General features: G+C 39.5%; 1 protein-coding gene and 1 long non-coding RNA gene across 4 annotated transcripts in view; one reads left to right on the top strand and one right to left on the bottom strand.

The window, feature by feature from the left end:
• The window catches only part of shank3a (SH3 and multiple ankyrin repeat domains 3a), a 1,154,364-nt gene extending 1,140,661 nt beyond the window's left edge, over positions 1-13,703 (top strand). For all 3 annotated transcript variants that reach the window (XM_073066894.1, XM_073066893.1, XM_073066892.1), the window contains one exon: positions 13,137-13,703. In XM_073066894.1, the coding sequence (XP_072922995.1) occupies positions 13,137-13,692 (556 nt within the window). In that variant the 3' untranslated portion in view covers positions 13,693-13,703. The remainder of the gene's footprint in view (positions 1-13,136) is intronic.
• Positions 5,565-12,423, bottom strand: LOC140738895 (uncharacterized). The gene is made up of 3 exons (XR_012101477.1): positions 10,691-12,423; positions 9,233-9,369; positions 5,565-6,141 (listed from the first exon to the last, which is right to left on the bottom strand). It is a non-coding gene; the product is annotated as an uncharacterized lncRNA (long non-coding RNA).
• Positions 13,704-15,517: the final 1,814 nt, after the last annotated feature.

Below are 15,517 nucleotides of genomic sequence, written 5' to 3'. Positions count from 1 at the left end.
CTCTCTTGAGTTCTGTTACTTTTTGCTTTGCTTGGGCAGGATTGTAAGGTAAAGGTAGAGCCTTTGGTAGCATGCACCTGAAATATCCTTGCCGTTACTCACTTCTAATCTTTTTCTTTTCATTTAAAAGTGTTCTCAAAACATCTTTGCAGACATTTTGTAAAATTTCCTTTCCCTAGCTGAAGTCCATTTTCTATTTTGTATCTAATGCAGAGGATTCTTAGAGACAGGATTTACGAGCACTTGGAGAAACATAGTTTTATTAGGAATAATCAGTATGGCCTTCTGAGGGGCAGATTGTGTCTCACAATCATGATTGAATTCTCTGAGGAAGTGACAAATCAAACTGATGAAGTTAGAGCAGTGGATGTGGCGGGGTGTATGGATTTTAGTGAGTTTGATGAGGTTTAATGGTATACTCATTCAGAGAGTCATGAGGCACGGGATCATGTTTTGTAAAGTTAAGCAATGCACTGATGAGAAAATTACCCACTGGATCAGATTAAGGAACAATGATGTCACCATTGAAACTATGGTCAATGGTGTGTAGGAGCAGCTTAGTGGAGTTCTGAGTCTTCACAACAATCCCTTTCCATGACAATATTCGCCCTCATTTTGCCACTTTTCCTTCTCCTCCCTACATCAAAATGCATACTATTTCTAATAGCAGAAAGGAGCCTCCTATTTATAACGGTGCGGCTATGTGCATCCCATAACAAAGCCCCTTCCCCTATGGCAGATTCCTGACCAGTCTGGCTGCTCGGGGTGACGTTGACAATAATCATGGATCAGTGTTGGGGGCAATTCAGCATCTCTCGAAGTCTCCGCCATAGATTCACTGGAGACAGAAATCCTAAACAGAATCTGACTGAACCAAAATTAAACTGACGATTAATCCCTGAGCCTGAGTTCAGATGCTCTTTAAATACCCAAGTCTTGGCACCAAAACATGGCCGCCAATTAGTGGAAAACCCCAGTTGTGAAGACTATTCATACCAATGGAACTGGACTTCCACATCAAAAGAGTGGCACTGCCCCAATGCAATGGATTTCCCACTTTAAAAACTCTCTTGCATAGGTCCCCTGTCATCATCGGATACGAAGGACAACCAATCACTGTCCTATCTTCTAGCTTTCTTAACCATGACAAGAACTTGTGAATTCCAGACCTCCACCAGGTGCTGATCAATGTAGCTGACAGGAGCTGTGGAAGAGTGGATATGATCAAAATAATTAAAAACAATTTGACTGTAGACTTGATATTTGTGTAGTGCATTATCTTTCAAGTTTATTTGACTTTATTAATACTTTCCATAATTTAATACAAGGCACAATGAAATGGATGTTGTGAGGAATGGACTTTTCTACAGGCTTATTATCTGGGTGGTGGTGAGTGGAAAGTGTATACATCAAATCATCCAGTCAAGCTGTCATAATCCATACGCCCCACCACGTCCACTGCTCTAACTTCATCAGTTTGATTTGTCACTTCCTCAGAGAATTCAATCAGATTCAATAATAGATGTTCATGCCATCAAGTTGGAGGCTACCTAGACGGAATTTGAGGTGTTGTTCCTGCACTCTGAGAGTGGCCTCATGGCACAAAAGGAAGTCATGGATCAACATGTCAGAATGGGAAAGGGAATCAGAATTAAAATGGTTGGCCACCAGGAAACTCAGCTTTTTGTGAATGGAGCGGAGTTGCTTGACAAAGTGGTTCCCCAATTTACACCAGGTCTCACCAATGTAGAGGAGCCGCATCGGGAGCACTAGATACAGGAGATGACTCCAGCAGGTTGGCAAGTGAAGTGTTACCTCACCTGGAAGGACAGTTTGGGGCTCTGAATGCAGGTGAGAGAGGAGGTGGATGGGCAGCATTCTTTGCTTGCAGTGATGCATGCCAGGAGGGAGATTATTGGGGAGGGATGAATGGAAAAAGGAATCAAGGAGAGAGTGATCCTTTGGAAAGCAGAGAGAGGTAGACAAGTAAAGATATGTTTCGTGACAGGATCCCATTGAATTTTTGAGTCTACATTTTTGATTCTCTGAGAATCACACCCATCAGTCTACCTGTGCTCCTCCTTCATGGAATCACTATGTCCAAACATGTTAAGTGCCAATGAGAAACATAGACTTCTTTTCAAAACACACTTTGCATGGCCTAATTGAATTTTAAAAATCCAAAGGGAATTACTAAAGTTGATCAAGATAAGTTGTTCATAATGATAAATAAGTTAAAAATCTCAGAAAATCTGGTTTAAAATGAGGGGTATAGATGCAGGGAAATAAAGGGGAACATTAGCGCACTTAACATTTGAATCCTGGAGCAAGTTGCGTGGGATCTTGGTAATTTTTCTGATCCCTGGGTTCTTTTAAGAGTTCAAGAATGAGTGAAAACTTGTTGCTTCAACATTTTAAGGAACAGATACAGAGCATATGAACTAGAAGAACAGAAAGAGAACAAGGAGCAAAGAAGATGGTCCCTTTGCAAAAACTAGTACTTTTCTACCATAGATAAAGCCACATTCTTGTGGCAAAAGGGATCCAATCAAAAGTCACTGTCAAAGCACATGTGCTAAGTGATAATATTTTGCTAACGAAAAATTTAAAAAAAGTGATGAACCCAAATAAAATCTGCAGATGCTGGAAATCCAAGCAACACACACAAAATGCTGGAGGAACTTAGCAGACCAGGCAGCATCTATGGAAAAGAGTACAGTCGACATTTTGGGCTGAGACTCTTCAGCAGGACTGGAGAAAAAAAAGATGTGGAATAGATTTAAAAGGTGTGGGGAGAGGAGGGAGAAACACAAGGTGATAGGTGAACCCAGGGAGGGGGAATGAAGTGAAGAGCTGGGAAGTTGATTGGTGGAAGAGATACAGGGCTGGAGAAGGGTGAGTCTGATAGAAGAGGACTGAAGGCCATGGAAGAAAGAAAAGGGGGGAGAAACACCAGAAGGATGCAATGGGCAGGCAAGGAGATAAGGTGAGAGAGGGAAAAGGGGATGGGAAATGGTGAAGGAGAGATGGATGGGAAGTTCAAGAAATCAATGTTCATACCATCAGGTTGGAGGCTACCCGGACGAAATATATGTCTTGTTCCTTCCATCTGAGTGTGGCCTTATCGCAACAGTAGAGGAGGCCATGGAGGGAGATGTCAGAATGGGAATGGGAAGTGGAATTATAATGGGTGACACTGAGAGATCCTGCTTCTTCTGGCAGGCAGAGTATAGGTGCTCAGCAAAGTGGTCTCCCAATTTACGTCAGATCTCACTGACTTACACGAGGCCATATTGGGAGCATTGACAGAGTACATGACCCCAAGTAAAAAAATGTTAGCAATAACTACGAGCAAACACAAGGAAATCTGCAGATGCTGGAAATTCAAACAACAACACACTCAAAATGCTGGTGGAACACAGCAGGCCAGGCAGCATCTATAGGAGAAGCACTGTCGACGTTTTGGGCTGAGTCAAGGGTCTCGGCCTGAAACGTCGACAGTGCTTCTCCTATAGATGCTGCCTGGCCTGCTGTGTTCCACCAGCATTTTGTGTGTGTTGAAATAACTACGATTTTAGTCTTACATTTATTCAACTAATATCAAAAACAGAAAAAAAACAATCAATTCCAACAGTTGGTATGGATGCCAGAGCAAATCTTGCTGACATTTGGAGAATTTTCCTACTCTTTGAATCGTACCAAAGAATAATTTATAATCAATTGTCAGGACACATTGATATCTTATCTAAAAGATGGCTCTTCTAAAACTGTGATGCCTTCAACATTTTAACAGGCTGTCAGTCCAGATTATCTGCTCCAGTTGCCAAAGTTGATTCTAAGCCTATAACCTTAGACTGAAGAAGTGATTGTGTAACCCCTGGGTCAAGTTGGATTTATGTTAGAGCAAAGGATGATGTGATAAATATTACTGCTCATTCTTAGAAATACCACAACAGGGAAGGTTACTCGTCCTGTAGGCCCCATGTCACTTCCCAGGGGAGCAGTTCATGAGTTCCATTTCTTTTTATTTCCTTGTAACCTGCAATTGATTTTCTCTGTCTCTCTCTAACCCCTTCCCATCAATTCCCTTTTGCATATACTTAAGTTTTTAACAATTTACAGCACGCAATTAACCTATTGGCACATCTTTGGGATGTGGGAGAAAGATGGAGCACCCTGAGGAACCCCATATAGTCCCAGAGAAAATGTGCAAATTGAGTGAGAACTTTAAATTAGTTTGATTATTAAACTTGAGTTGAGAGTTAAAGGGCAAAAGTTTAGGGGTAACATGAGGAAGAACTTCTTTACTCAGAGAGTGGTAGCTGTGTGGAACGAGCTTCCAGTAGAAGTGGTAGAGGCAGGTTCGATTCTGTCATTTAAAAAAATTTGGATAGGTATATGGACAGGAAAGGAATGGAGGGTTATGGGCTGAGTGTGGGTCAGTGGGACTAGGTGAGAGTAAGCATTCAGCACGGACTAGAAGGGCCGAGATGGCCTGTTTCCATGCTGTAATTGTTATATGGTTATATCGACCTTTCATTTTTTTCTGTCTTTAATGTAGTAAATTAGTCCAACGTGCTTCAAATAAGCATTATGCCACAAAATTTGACAAAGTGTATACAAGATTTTGGGATAACTGGATCAGAGAGTTTGGTTTTAAAGTATATCTTAAAGGTAGAAAGAAAAGTACAGAGGCAGAAATGTTTTGAGAGAGAATTACACAGAATCCAGTTCATGGACCTTAGCCTGTAGCTTCCATTGATGTTGTAATGTTGGGTAGAAAAATATAGAAACACGGAGATCTTGAAAGGATTTTAGCTTTGCTGAATGTGACAGAAAGTTTAACTTCAATATTGGTTCTCTAAAAGTTTAAAGGTAAGTTGAGGAATTTCTAAAAGTGACTACATGGGAAAGGGTAATGTAAAATGCAGAGCAAATCCAAGAGTACATGGAGGCAGGATTAATCAATGGATCTGTAAGTATTTTTCAGTAATTGAGTTCTGTTAGTTGGTGTTAATGGTTTTTTGTTATGAGACCCACTCCCCTCACAATTTCATGTCTCAGCAAACTCAGGAAGGTTGCAACAAATCAGCTTGTTTTGCAATTTTTCTGGGAAAGAAAATGAATGATAATTCATTTGTTCTGTTCAGTATTCCCAATTTACTGGAATGCCTTCACTTAAACAAAAAAACAGCAATGATTTATTTGATGGTTAACTAATCACAGCTGGGAATGGTCTTGAATGGCATTGATCACAGCATAGACAATAACCCAAAAACAGGCCAGGCACTGGAGCCACAAGTCTGTCGAAGATGAAGGAAGGGTAAGAGCCAACTGTAAACCAGTTATAAAACAGGTGTAAATGGTACTGACGCTTAAATTACTATTTAAGAGCAAAGAAAGCGAATTCTGGAAAAAACAGACTAATAAAAGCACTGATTGATGTTTCCAGTCTCACACCTCACCAGAGACCATGGCATCAACTTGATAATGGAACATCTCTGAAAGAAATGGAAAAGGAATGGCTGGTGATATATTTGAGCTTTATTTATAAAGTAGCACAACCTTACATGATTCTGTCCATTATACTGTGTAACTATTGCATCTGTGTGTGAAATGTTTGGCATGAACCTTTTATTCATGCACCATTCATAGCAAACATACCATGGCTTTGGCTGTTTAAAGATTTTGGCTGCTAACATTTGCCTCATTTGCCACCACAGAATTCTAGGAACAGATTAGACTTGTTTCGAAATTCCTTCAGATCTCTACTCCTTTCTCTTTTGTTGCTTTTGATATTGATGCAGATAGGATGAAAACATTCCATGTTTGATGACTGTAGCCAACATGCTTGGAACCTTGGTGTTACATGTGCCCCATAGTCCAACTCAATGCCAGGCACAAAGTTCAAGCAGTTTGGCAGTCCTGACGAAGGGTCTCGGCCTGAAATGTCAACAGTGCTTCTCCTTATAGATGCTGCCTGGCCTGCTGTGTTCCACCAGCATTTTGTGTGGCAGTTACTAAGTTCATAGTGAGCTGGTTGATGGAATGGAGAATCAATGCCTCAATTTGCAATTAATTTCAGGAGTGTCCTTAAAAGACAAATAAACTATTCAGTCTGCCCTTGCATAGGAAATTCTGCTGGAGAAAGGAAAGATAGACAATATCAACAAAATGGCATAAGTCCAAATAGAGTGCATACCTTTTAGTAAATAGCAGAACATATTGGAAAATAAATGGAATCCTGGATATCAGAAGAGCTCAGAATACTAAAGCAGTGTCCTTACGTTGAACTTTTCTAAAGCACTTATCCGGTTAAAATGACATTCTGCATTTATTTCCAGTCACTTTATCTCTAAGATTTACTAAGGAAGTTCCAGGATGAGGACTTTCAGTTTCAGAGATACTTTGGAAGCCCTGGAGTTGTTCTTGAAACAATGGGTGGGAGGAGATTTAACAGAACTCTCCAAGCATCTTGATGAACTTGAATAAACTTTTCAAATTAGTAGGTGGTTCAAGAGCTAGAAGACATACATTTCAAGTGATGGGGAAAATATATAGTGAGAAACATTTTCATGTGGAGAGTGATTATGACTTGAAATTCACTGCCTGTCATAAGAGTGAATGAGAGCTTTCAAAATGGAATTCAATTGACCTTTGAAGAAAAATCTCTGGAAAGGAACTCAATTACTTGCTCTACAAAGAACCTGAAATGATTTGATATCTTTAGGCCAAATGACCTCCTATGATGTGACAATTTCATGGAGTGCCCATTGCTACATTACAACTCATGCTTACAGTATCTCCCAAATTCCCAATTAAAGAATGGTCTAATTATAAACCCTTGATTCCTGCAGTCTACAGCATGAAACAAATTCATGACATTCATTGTAGTTCCCAATACTCTGGCATGGTGTGTGAGGACTGGAAAATTGCAAATGTCACCCCACTCTTTAAGAAAGGAAGATGGCAACAGAAAATAAATTATAGACCAGTTAACCTGACCTCAGTGGTTGGGAAGATATTTGAGTCAATTGTTAAGGATGAGGTTATGGAGTACTTGGTGACACAGGACAAGATAGGACAAAGTCAGCATAGTTTCCTTAAGGGAAAATCTAGCCTGACGAACCTGTTAGAATTCTTTGAGGAGATTACAAGTAGGATAGATAAAAGGGATGCAGTGGATGTTGTATATTTGGACTTTCACATGAGGGTGCTTACCAGTTTAAGAGCCCAAGGTATTACAGGAAGGTTATTGCATGGTTAGAGCATTGGCTGATTGGTAGAAGGCAGTGAGTAGGAATAAAAGGATCCTTTTATGGTTGGTTGCTACTGGCTAGTGGTGTTGGGATTGCTTATTTTTATGCTGTATATTAATGATTTAGATGATAGAATAGATGGCTTTGTTGCCAAGTTTGCAGATGATACAAAGATCAGTGGAGGGGCAGGTAGTGTTGAGGAAACAGGTAGGATGCAGAAGGACTTTGACAGATTAGGAAACTGGGCAAAAGAGTAGCAATGAAATACAATGTTGGAAAGTACATGGTCATGCACTTTGGTAGCAGCAATAAATGTGCAGACTATTTTCTATATGGGGAGAAAAACTAAAAATCTGAGATGCAAAGGACTTGGGAGTCCTTGTGCGGAACACCCTAAAGGTTAACTTGCAGGTAGTGAGGAAGGCAAATGCAATGATAGCATTCCTTTCAAGTCGTCTAGAATACAAGAACAGGGATGTGATGCTGAGGCTTTATAAGGCACTGGTGACACCTCACCTTGAATATTGTGAATAGTTTTGGGCTCCTCATCTAAGAAAAGATGTGCTGGCATTTGAAAAGGTTCAGAGAAGGTTCACAAGGATGATTCTGGGAATGAAATGGTTATCGTACGAGGAACGTTTGTTAGCTCTAGATCTGTACTTGCTGAAATTTAGAAGGATGAGGGGGGATTTCATTGAAACCTTTTGAATGTTGAAAGGTCTAGACAGTGTAGATGTGGAAAGGATGTTTCCCATAGTGGGAGAATCTAGGGCAAGAGGGCACAGTCTCAGGATAGTGGGGCGCCCTTTCAAAACAGGGATGCAGAGAAATTTCTTTGGCCAGATGGTGGTGAATTTGTGGAATTTATTACTACAGGCTGTGGAGACCAGGCCGTTGAGTACTTAAGGCAGAGCTTACTAGATTCTTGATTGGACATGGCATCAAAGGTTATGGGGAGAAGGCTGGGGAGTGGGGCTGAGGAGGGGAAAAAGGATCAGCCACGATTGAATGGCAGAGCAGACTCAATGGGCCAAATGGCCTAATTCTGCTCCTATGTCTTATGGTCTAGTTGCAACTGCATAATATGTAACTGCCTATTAACATGGCACAGAGTAGAAATGCCCACTTCTTAGAAGGCAGAGGTTAAGAGATGTTGTCAGACTGAGCATGACAGCATGAGGAAATTAAGAAATTAAGACAGCATGCATTATGAAATTAAATTCCCTTTGGACTGCCTTATCATCCTCATATCTAGTTTGAGCCAGAAGTATATCCCAGGCAAATTACGTTTTCACTCCTTGTATATTCTTCCAAACTTTCATAGGATCATTAGTATGCAAAGAAGTTATTTTGCCATGATGTTAATTAAGACACTTGGTTGATGTCAATTATTACTCCTTTGTTATTGCCCCTGCAAAGCCTTTCCTTTACAGTTATGTGTTCAATTCCCCTTTGAAAGGCTTCTATTGAAACCACTTGCAACACTTTTACAAATAGTGCATTTCAGTTCATAACAATTCTCTGCTTGGAAAAATCTATCCATTTATCCATCTATCCATCTATCTCTGGTTCTTTCACAGATTATCCTAAATCTGTTCGTTCTCATGATCCACCCTTCTGCTGTGAAGCTGTTGCTAAGAGATTCAATTGCATGCCATTTTCTTTTCCAGGACACTACTGCGAACAGGTGACCCTTACGCCAGACACAATTCTTGCTTTTCAGCACATAGGATGATGTCATTCAGCAGGCATTTGAAGCATTACGGGGAAACTTGGACTATGTCCCCTAAGGGACCACTTTGGACTATGTCCCAGAGGGACACCAAAGACAAGAAATCAAATTGGATATTCAGTTAATCTTTCCCGTATTGGTACAACCCCACTACCCAGCTGACACCCCCCGATATTGTTCAAAGCATTGCCATCCACCATGTACTGTAGTTTCTCTACCCCAGTCCTACCATATTACTTACCTTGTTGTCAGTACATGTCTTCCTGTGGTCTTCACCTTCCCCTCCAATTCCAGCACTGAGCTATAATTCCTGTCTCTGTCTGTGCCCAACTCAGGACATAGGCCTACAGGTCATTTTCTGTCGGGCCATGGATGCAACTAACGTCAGAAGCAAGAGGTCAGAAATCAAAATGTTCAAGATTTAACAATCACCTGCTAAATCTCCTCTTAACTATCTGCAGAGAACAACTCCAATCTAGTCTTTAAATATAACAGAAGTGCCATATCCCTTATACTATGGCAGTAAATGTCCTCTACATCCTCTAATGCCTTGACTATGCCCAAAGTGAGGTGTCCATAAATGGTCAATAAACACCATCCTGGTGTTTACTACTGATTTGTGTAGGTCCAGCATAACTTACTGCTTTTGTATTCCACATCTATTTATAAAGTTCAAGACCCCACAACTTTTGTTTGCATCCTTGTTAATTTACCTTGCCATCTTCACATCATTCACAAGGTCTCTGGCAAACTCAGTGATGGAACATTGTTGTAAAATCCAGGTTCTTGCATGACCATTGTAAGAGTAAAATTCAAAACCATTATAATCAAGTTCCTTTGGCAGTAGAATTCTAAACCTGGCACTTAACATACCTCATAGTTCTAGGATCTAACCCCTCTTCACATTAGTACTGAAACCTGGTTCCCAAGAGATGACTGCAAATTCTACAACACAGTCTTTTCTTTGGCATGAGTAGAATTTGACAAAGCGTTCTCCACACAGCAATAGGCTTGCTTCTTTTTTTTTTGTTCATAAGGTTCATATTCTGAATTGAGTAATGCCCCAGATTATGTGTTGAAAATCTTAATTCCCTTGCACTTATTGAATCATTTTAAATTGCTTTTACCCCATACCCTGAGTTAAGATCAAACCTATCACAGACTGTTACAATTCTTTGTATTGTAACGATGGGAAACACAAGAAGGAGATCCAAGACTCAGACTCTGAAGTAATGTGAAGCAAGTCTACTATGGGAAGTGTTTATTGTAGTGTATGTAGTGGAAATGTCTGGTCATTTTCATGGATTGATGCTAACATTTCTCTCTCATTGCCTCTTTTTTTTCCGCTCACTGTGCATGCGTTGTGGTGCTCTGTCTAGAATCACCTCGAGCCTCAGGAGGGTGAGCAAATTGTGTAAGTGCTCACTACCATTCGCCACATCCAAATTCCCTTCTTGGATTTTGCTTTGTCTGGATTCTTTTAATTCTGCTGTCTTATGAACTGTGAATTTTCCTTATGGTGAAGATGAAACATTGTCGTACTCATTTTGCGTGCGTGTGTGTGCGTGTGTGTTCTTTTGTGTTTTATTTTTTCATTTCTAACCCATGGGCTGCCCTCCACCAAGTCAGACAGCATTTGGTTCCACTCAAGAGCAGGAAGGTGAACACATACGTAAGCTCAAGTCATTACTTCCAGTACCTGCAATCTCCCTTCCATTTCTCTGTCACTTGCACATCTTCACAAAATGGCTTTCATTTTTCCCTGAGTGATTCATGAGGAATTGCAGAGAGAATTTAGAGTTGCTGCATCCAGTCTGGGAAAGTTCGATGGCACTCAACCACTGGAATTTTCATCATTTCCATAACTACAAAGACTCAGAAACAAAAATTTTAAGTGTGAAATGCTCACTGCAGACCTATAAGTGCTAAAAAATAAGAAAAATTAAATTGCCATCTGTTGATAAGAATTGGGCACTTAGTAGGACTTGGAGGAAGTCATACCTAGTGTGCATTATTTTTATTTGTATGATGAAAGCATCACTGACATTCTGACAAATTAATTCATTGGCTCCATTTCTTCATCTTCCAGTAACCTAGTAACGATTAGATTTCAGACAACTTACTTTCCAAGGTTCAAAGTGACACCTTCCTCCATCTTTAACATCAAGTAGTGTTAATAATACTGACTATAACTCTGTTTCTAAATGCAAGCTGGCATTGCACTTATGATTTTCTGTCATGGGGTGGAAGTGGGAAAACAACCACTTACCATCCATACAATCTTAGAGAATTACCCTTATTGGTTAAAGACAATCTTAGAGAATTACCCTTATTGGTTAAAGATTAACTCTAAATTTCTCCAAGCATTATACAACACAACCATACTTTACACTAATGCACTTTTTGACAAATGTAATCCTAATCAGTGTTTAAACCAAGATAAATATTTGATGAGTAAATTTTGCTCTCAGGCTTCATTTGGAGTTTATGTTAGATTGTAAACTGGTGCAACATAATAACTGGTGATCAGAAAGGAGATGTAAATAAAAGGGTGATGGACGTGCAGTGCCCCCTGTACAAATTTTGAAGTTTGTGTCTTTTAGCTGTATCGTTGATGATGCTGAGTGCTAAGCTTGAATTATTGGATGTTGTGTGTGTTGTGTGCATTTCCTAGCATGAACTGTAGGAAACACTCAGTTATGGTGTTCTATCTCTTTAAAATAACCTGAAACTTTGAAGTAGAAGACAATTGAACACAGAATGTGTGGTACAAGGTCATGAGTTTTTGATGTCAATCATAGATAATTCCCAATCTTGAAAAGTGATCGCTTGGGATAGTAGGCAAACTGGTTTGGGCTTAGCCATCAGTTTCGCCAAATGATCTGTTCTACCCTATACCCTTTAGAGAGCTCAGAAGTCAGTCATCTTATTCGACCATCCTCTTGGATGGATATGCTATACAGTTTATATCAAAATGTGTGGAAAAGTTGACTAAAATATATACTAGATTAAGTTCTAACAATTTCAGTCATTTGGATTTTTATTAAATGGTAACAATCTATGCTCATCTCCCACAAACTAATCAGCTGAAGCCCAGTAACCCACATCTTCCTACTATCAGAATCAGGTTTATTATCACCAGCATGTGATGTGAAATTTGTTAACTTAGCAGCAGCAGTTCAATGCAATACGTAATCTAGAAGAGAATAATAACAACATAGTGCACCTCACAAATCAAACTAATGCAATCTCTTTCAAATCGCTCCAACTTTCAGAACCCCGCACTTCAAACTCTCACTGCCAATCTGTCTCCATATTCAGCAAATCCACAAAACTCATGCACTCACATACTTGGTTCCCATAACATACACACCCTTCTGTGTTTAATTTACCCTCTTTTAAGTCTGCCATCATCCCCATAGTTTTGTATAACAACACCAAGGTTAAGGTACTACACAGTGTTCAAATGCATGAGCTATTGGTTCCTGATCATGATTTCAAATCACTCAATGGCAGCAGGGAATTTAAATATAAATAATTTAGTATATATATTATTGATAATGGTTTGACAAAAATTATGAACATTAAGTAATCTAATTAATGTTTAAAACCTAATCAGGATTCACTAATATCTTTCATGGAAAGATGTTTGCCAATACGTTATTCCAGACCTAATATAACTCTGAAATGGCTTAGCAAGCTATTCAGTTCAAAAAGGTCATTTATAGATGAAGTATGAATGTTGTCCTTGGCAACTGTGTCCACATACTGTTAACAAAAGTCTATTGGCAAACCTAGTCACTGAACTACAGTCACCTCTCTCCACACTTAAACTTCAGACCACTTTGTTCCATAGTGACCGCTATACTTGTGCAGCAAAATCTATTGGCATCAGCATTAAAGTCTTTCGAGGAGAAAAAAGTTTCATTTTCCAGGAAGAAATTCAAGCTCTCTCTAGCAGGTCTTTTCTGATGAGTGTGAAAATTCTGTGAAAGTTCCCCGATATGGGATAGTGAAAGTGCAAAGCTAGCTTCCTGCTGTAGCCTGATAGATGTTGAGATTTGGACATGTTGCCTTGGGTGACTCACTAAGATGAAGCCCAGGACACCAACTCCTAATTCTCTATTTTCTTTTTTTGTCTGCAGACTTTTCAGTAGTTTAGGAGAACTGAACACAATATCCCAGCGGAGCTTCGGAGCAACATTCACTATCCGTCCTGGCTCCAGGCACCCAGTTACCCGAAGGGCTCCAAGCCCTGCAAAACCTGGCCTCGAATCAAGGACAGAAGCCGGCATCAGTTCACCAAGGCCCTCACCACTCTCCACACCAACACAGACCCCTCCCACAATCCTGAAATCTTCTAGCCTCAATATTCCTCACGAGCCTAAGGAGGTGCGGTTTGTGGTGAGGAGTGCCAGTGCTCGTAGCCGCTCCCCATCTCCCTCTGGTGTCCCCATGCATTCTTTACTTCCCCCCAAACCCTTCTGCCAAAAGCCCATGGTGATGTGGAACAAGTACGACGTAGCAGACTGGCTCGACAGTCTTAACCTATCAGAACACAGAGAGAGCTTCTTGCATAATGAGATCGAAGGCTCTCATCTACCTGCCTTGACAAAAGAAGACTATGTGGAACTTGGAGTCACAAGAGTTGGACATCGAATGAACATAGAACGTGCTTTAAAACATTTTATTGATAGCTAGCTCGACTGGAAGGGAGAAGGGAATCTGGGTGGGTAGGGTGGGTCTCAATTGGTCTGGGTCTTCGAGGGGAGGAGGGGGTTATTTTTAAAATGAAAAACATAACACTGCACTGAATGGTGGAAAAGGGCAGAGCTAAATCTGAGTGGCGTTGCTATGGTTAATGTTGCATGAATATTATGGGATGTTGCTTGGTGTTGTTCCCACTGAAGCTCGACCAAGGTTCTAATGAGAATCACAGTTTTTTGTTTTCTTAAAAAAGGATAAATGAGAAAAAAAATGAGCAAATATTTCATTCCGTTGCCTTTGAATAATAGTTGCTTGGGAAGGGAATCTCTGGCTTTCTTCTTTTAGCTTGCAAATTGGTGCACAAACCTTGAGAGGCAAACAGAAATTCCCTTCCGAACTTGGACAAGTTGTGTTACCTTCAGGAGAATGTTTTAAATAGGTAATCAAACCCAGTCTTTTTTGAATTGCATAAAATTTATTTCAAAGTCCCTTATATTCTAAGGCAAGGGACAGTCTTCAATGATCAATCAAAAATAAGAAAGCAAATCAGTAAAACTTGACCACTGAGTGCTTGTTTGACATAGAGGGACACATATTCCATCCACAAAAATACTCACCTTTTTACCAATTATATATTAGATCAAAATAATATAAAACTGTTTTTATGTTATAATTTTACTAGATCTATATGCATATACTATTATAAGAAAATGTTAAATTGAATCTTCCAAACAAATGACTTGATTATTAAGATTGCATTTTCCCATTTTCTCTTGTACTTGTTTTTAATGAAGATAGATTTTTAGTTTTCAGGCTTTAGTGATATATTAAAAACAAGGGAACTTGGACATTCTGGCACATTTAACATCATCCATCCATAAACTTGTTCAAAATGAGGATTTTATTTTTGTTCTCATGTAAACAGAAATCCCTGGAGTGGATTCACATGTCTGGTGACGTCATCAGCTTTGCAAGTCACCTTTACTTAACTACACTGTTTGAAAGCATTACTTCTCAGCTGCAGGCCAGTCCCAAACTATGCTATTACTTGGCCTATTTTTGTAATTTTGTGTACAATGGTGGAACAAACTAAAGAATCAATTTGACCCCTTCACTGTGTAAGTACCCTTTACTGAAATGTACTGTACCTTGAGTCCTTTGAGTAATGCAAAAATGGTGAGGGTTTGATATTTTAATAGTGTATGTCAAAAATACACCAAGCCAACACGAGTACATATATGTTCACTGAGAGGCACATTTGCACACATACCTTTTTCAATTTGCTCATGCATACACCAGCTCACCTCCCACATTCACACCTCCTCTTACTCATAAATACTCCCCCTCACTCTTGAATTAGGTTTATTATTACTGTCACACATGTATAGACTTGTTTTCACAGATACTCCAGAGATGTGTTGTAACACTGCAAATCACTACATCACAGAACTACATTATAAACCAGGCATTACTAACAAGAGATTTTCTATTTTCCATGGTGGGAAATTGGGGAAAATTGCTGAAGTCTTTCTGTGTTTATCTTCAGCTGGAGAATCGGATGGTGAGGACATGCCAGGGACTTTGTTGACCTTACGATCCAAAGCAAATTAAAAACATTGTTATCATATTCACATATTATTGGACAAGAAATTAAATTGTTTTCTCTTCCCCTAATTAATGATTAGAATATTTTTTAAAACGAAGGTGTTATTACATGGAAAAATAAACTTAGAGAAGGAAATTATTAAAAGGTATGGGCAAGCAAGTAAGAAGAAATATCAATATGGAGACAGTGTTAACTTACAAAGGATTTTGTTGA

Source organism: Hemitrygon akajei, chromosome 14 (assembly GCF_048418815.1).
Source record: "Hemitrygon akajei chromosome 14, sHemAka1.3, whole genome shotgun sequence".
Classification (NCBI taxonomy): Eukaryota; Metazoa; Chordata; class Chondrichthyes; order Myliobatiformes; family Dasyatidae; genus Hemitrygon; species Hemitrygon akajei.
This window is presented reverse-complemented; position numbering and strand designations above follow the sequence as displayed.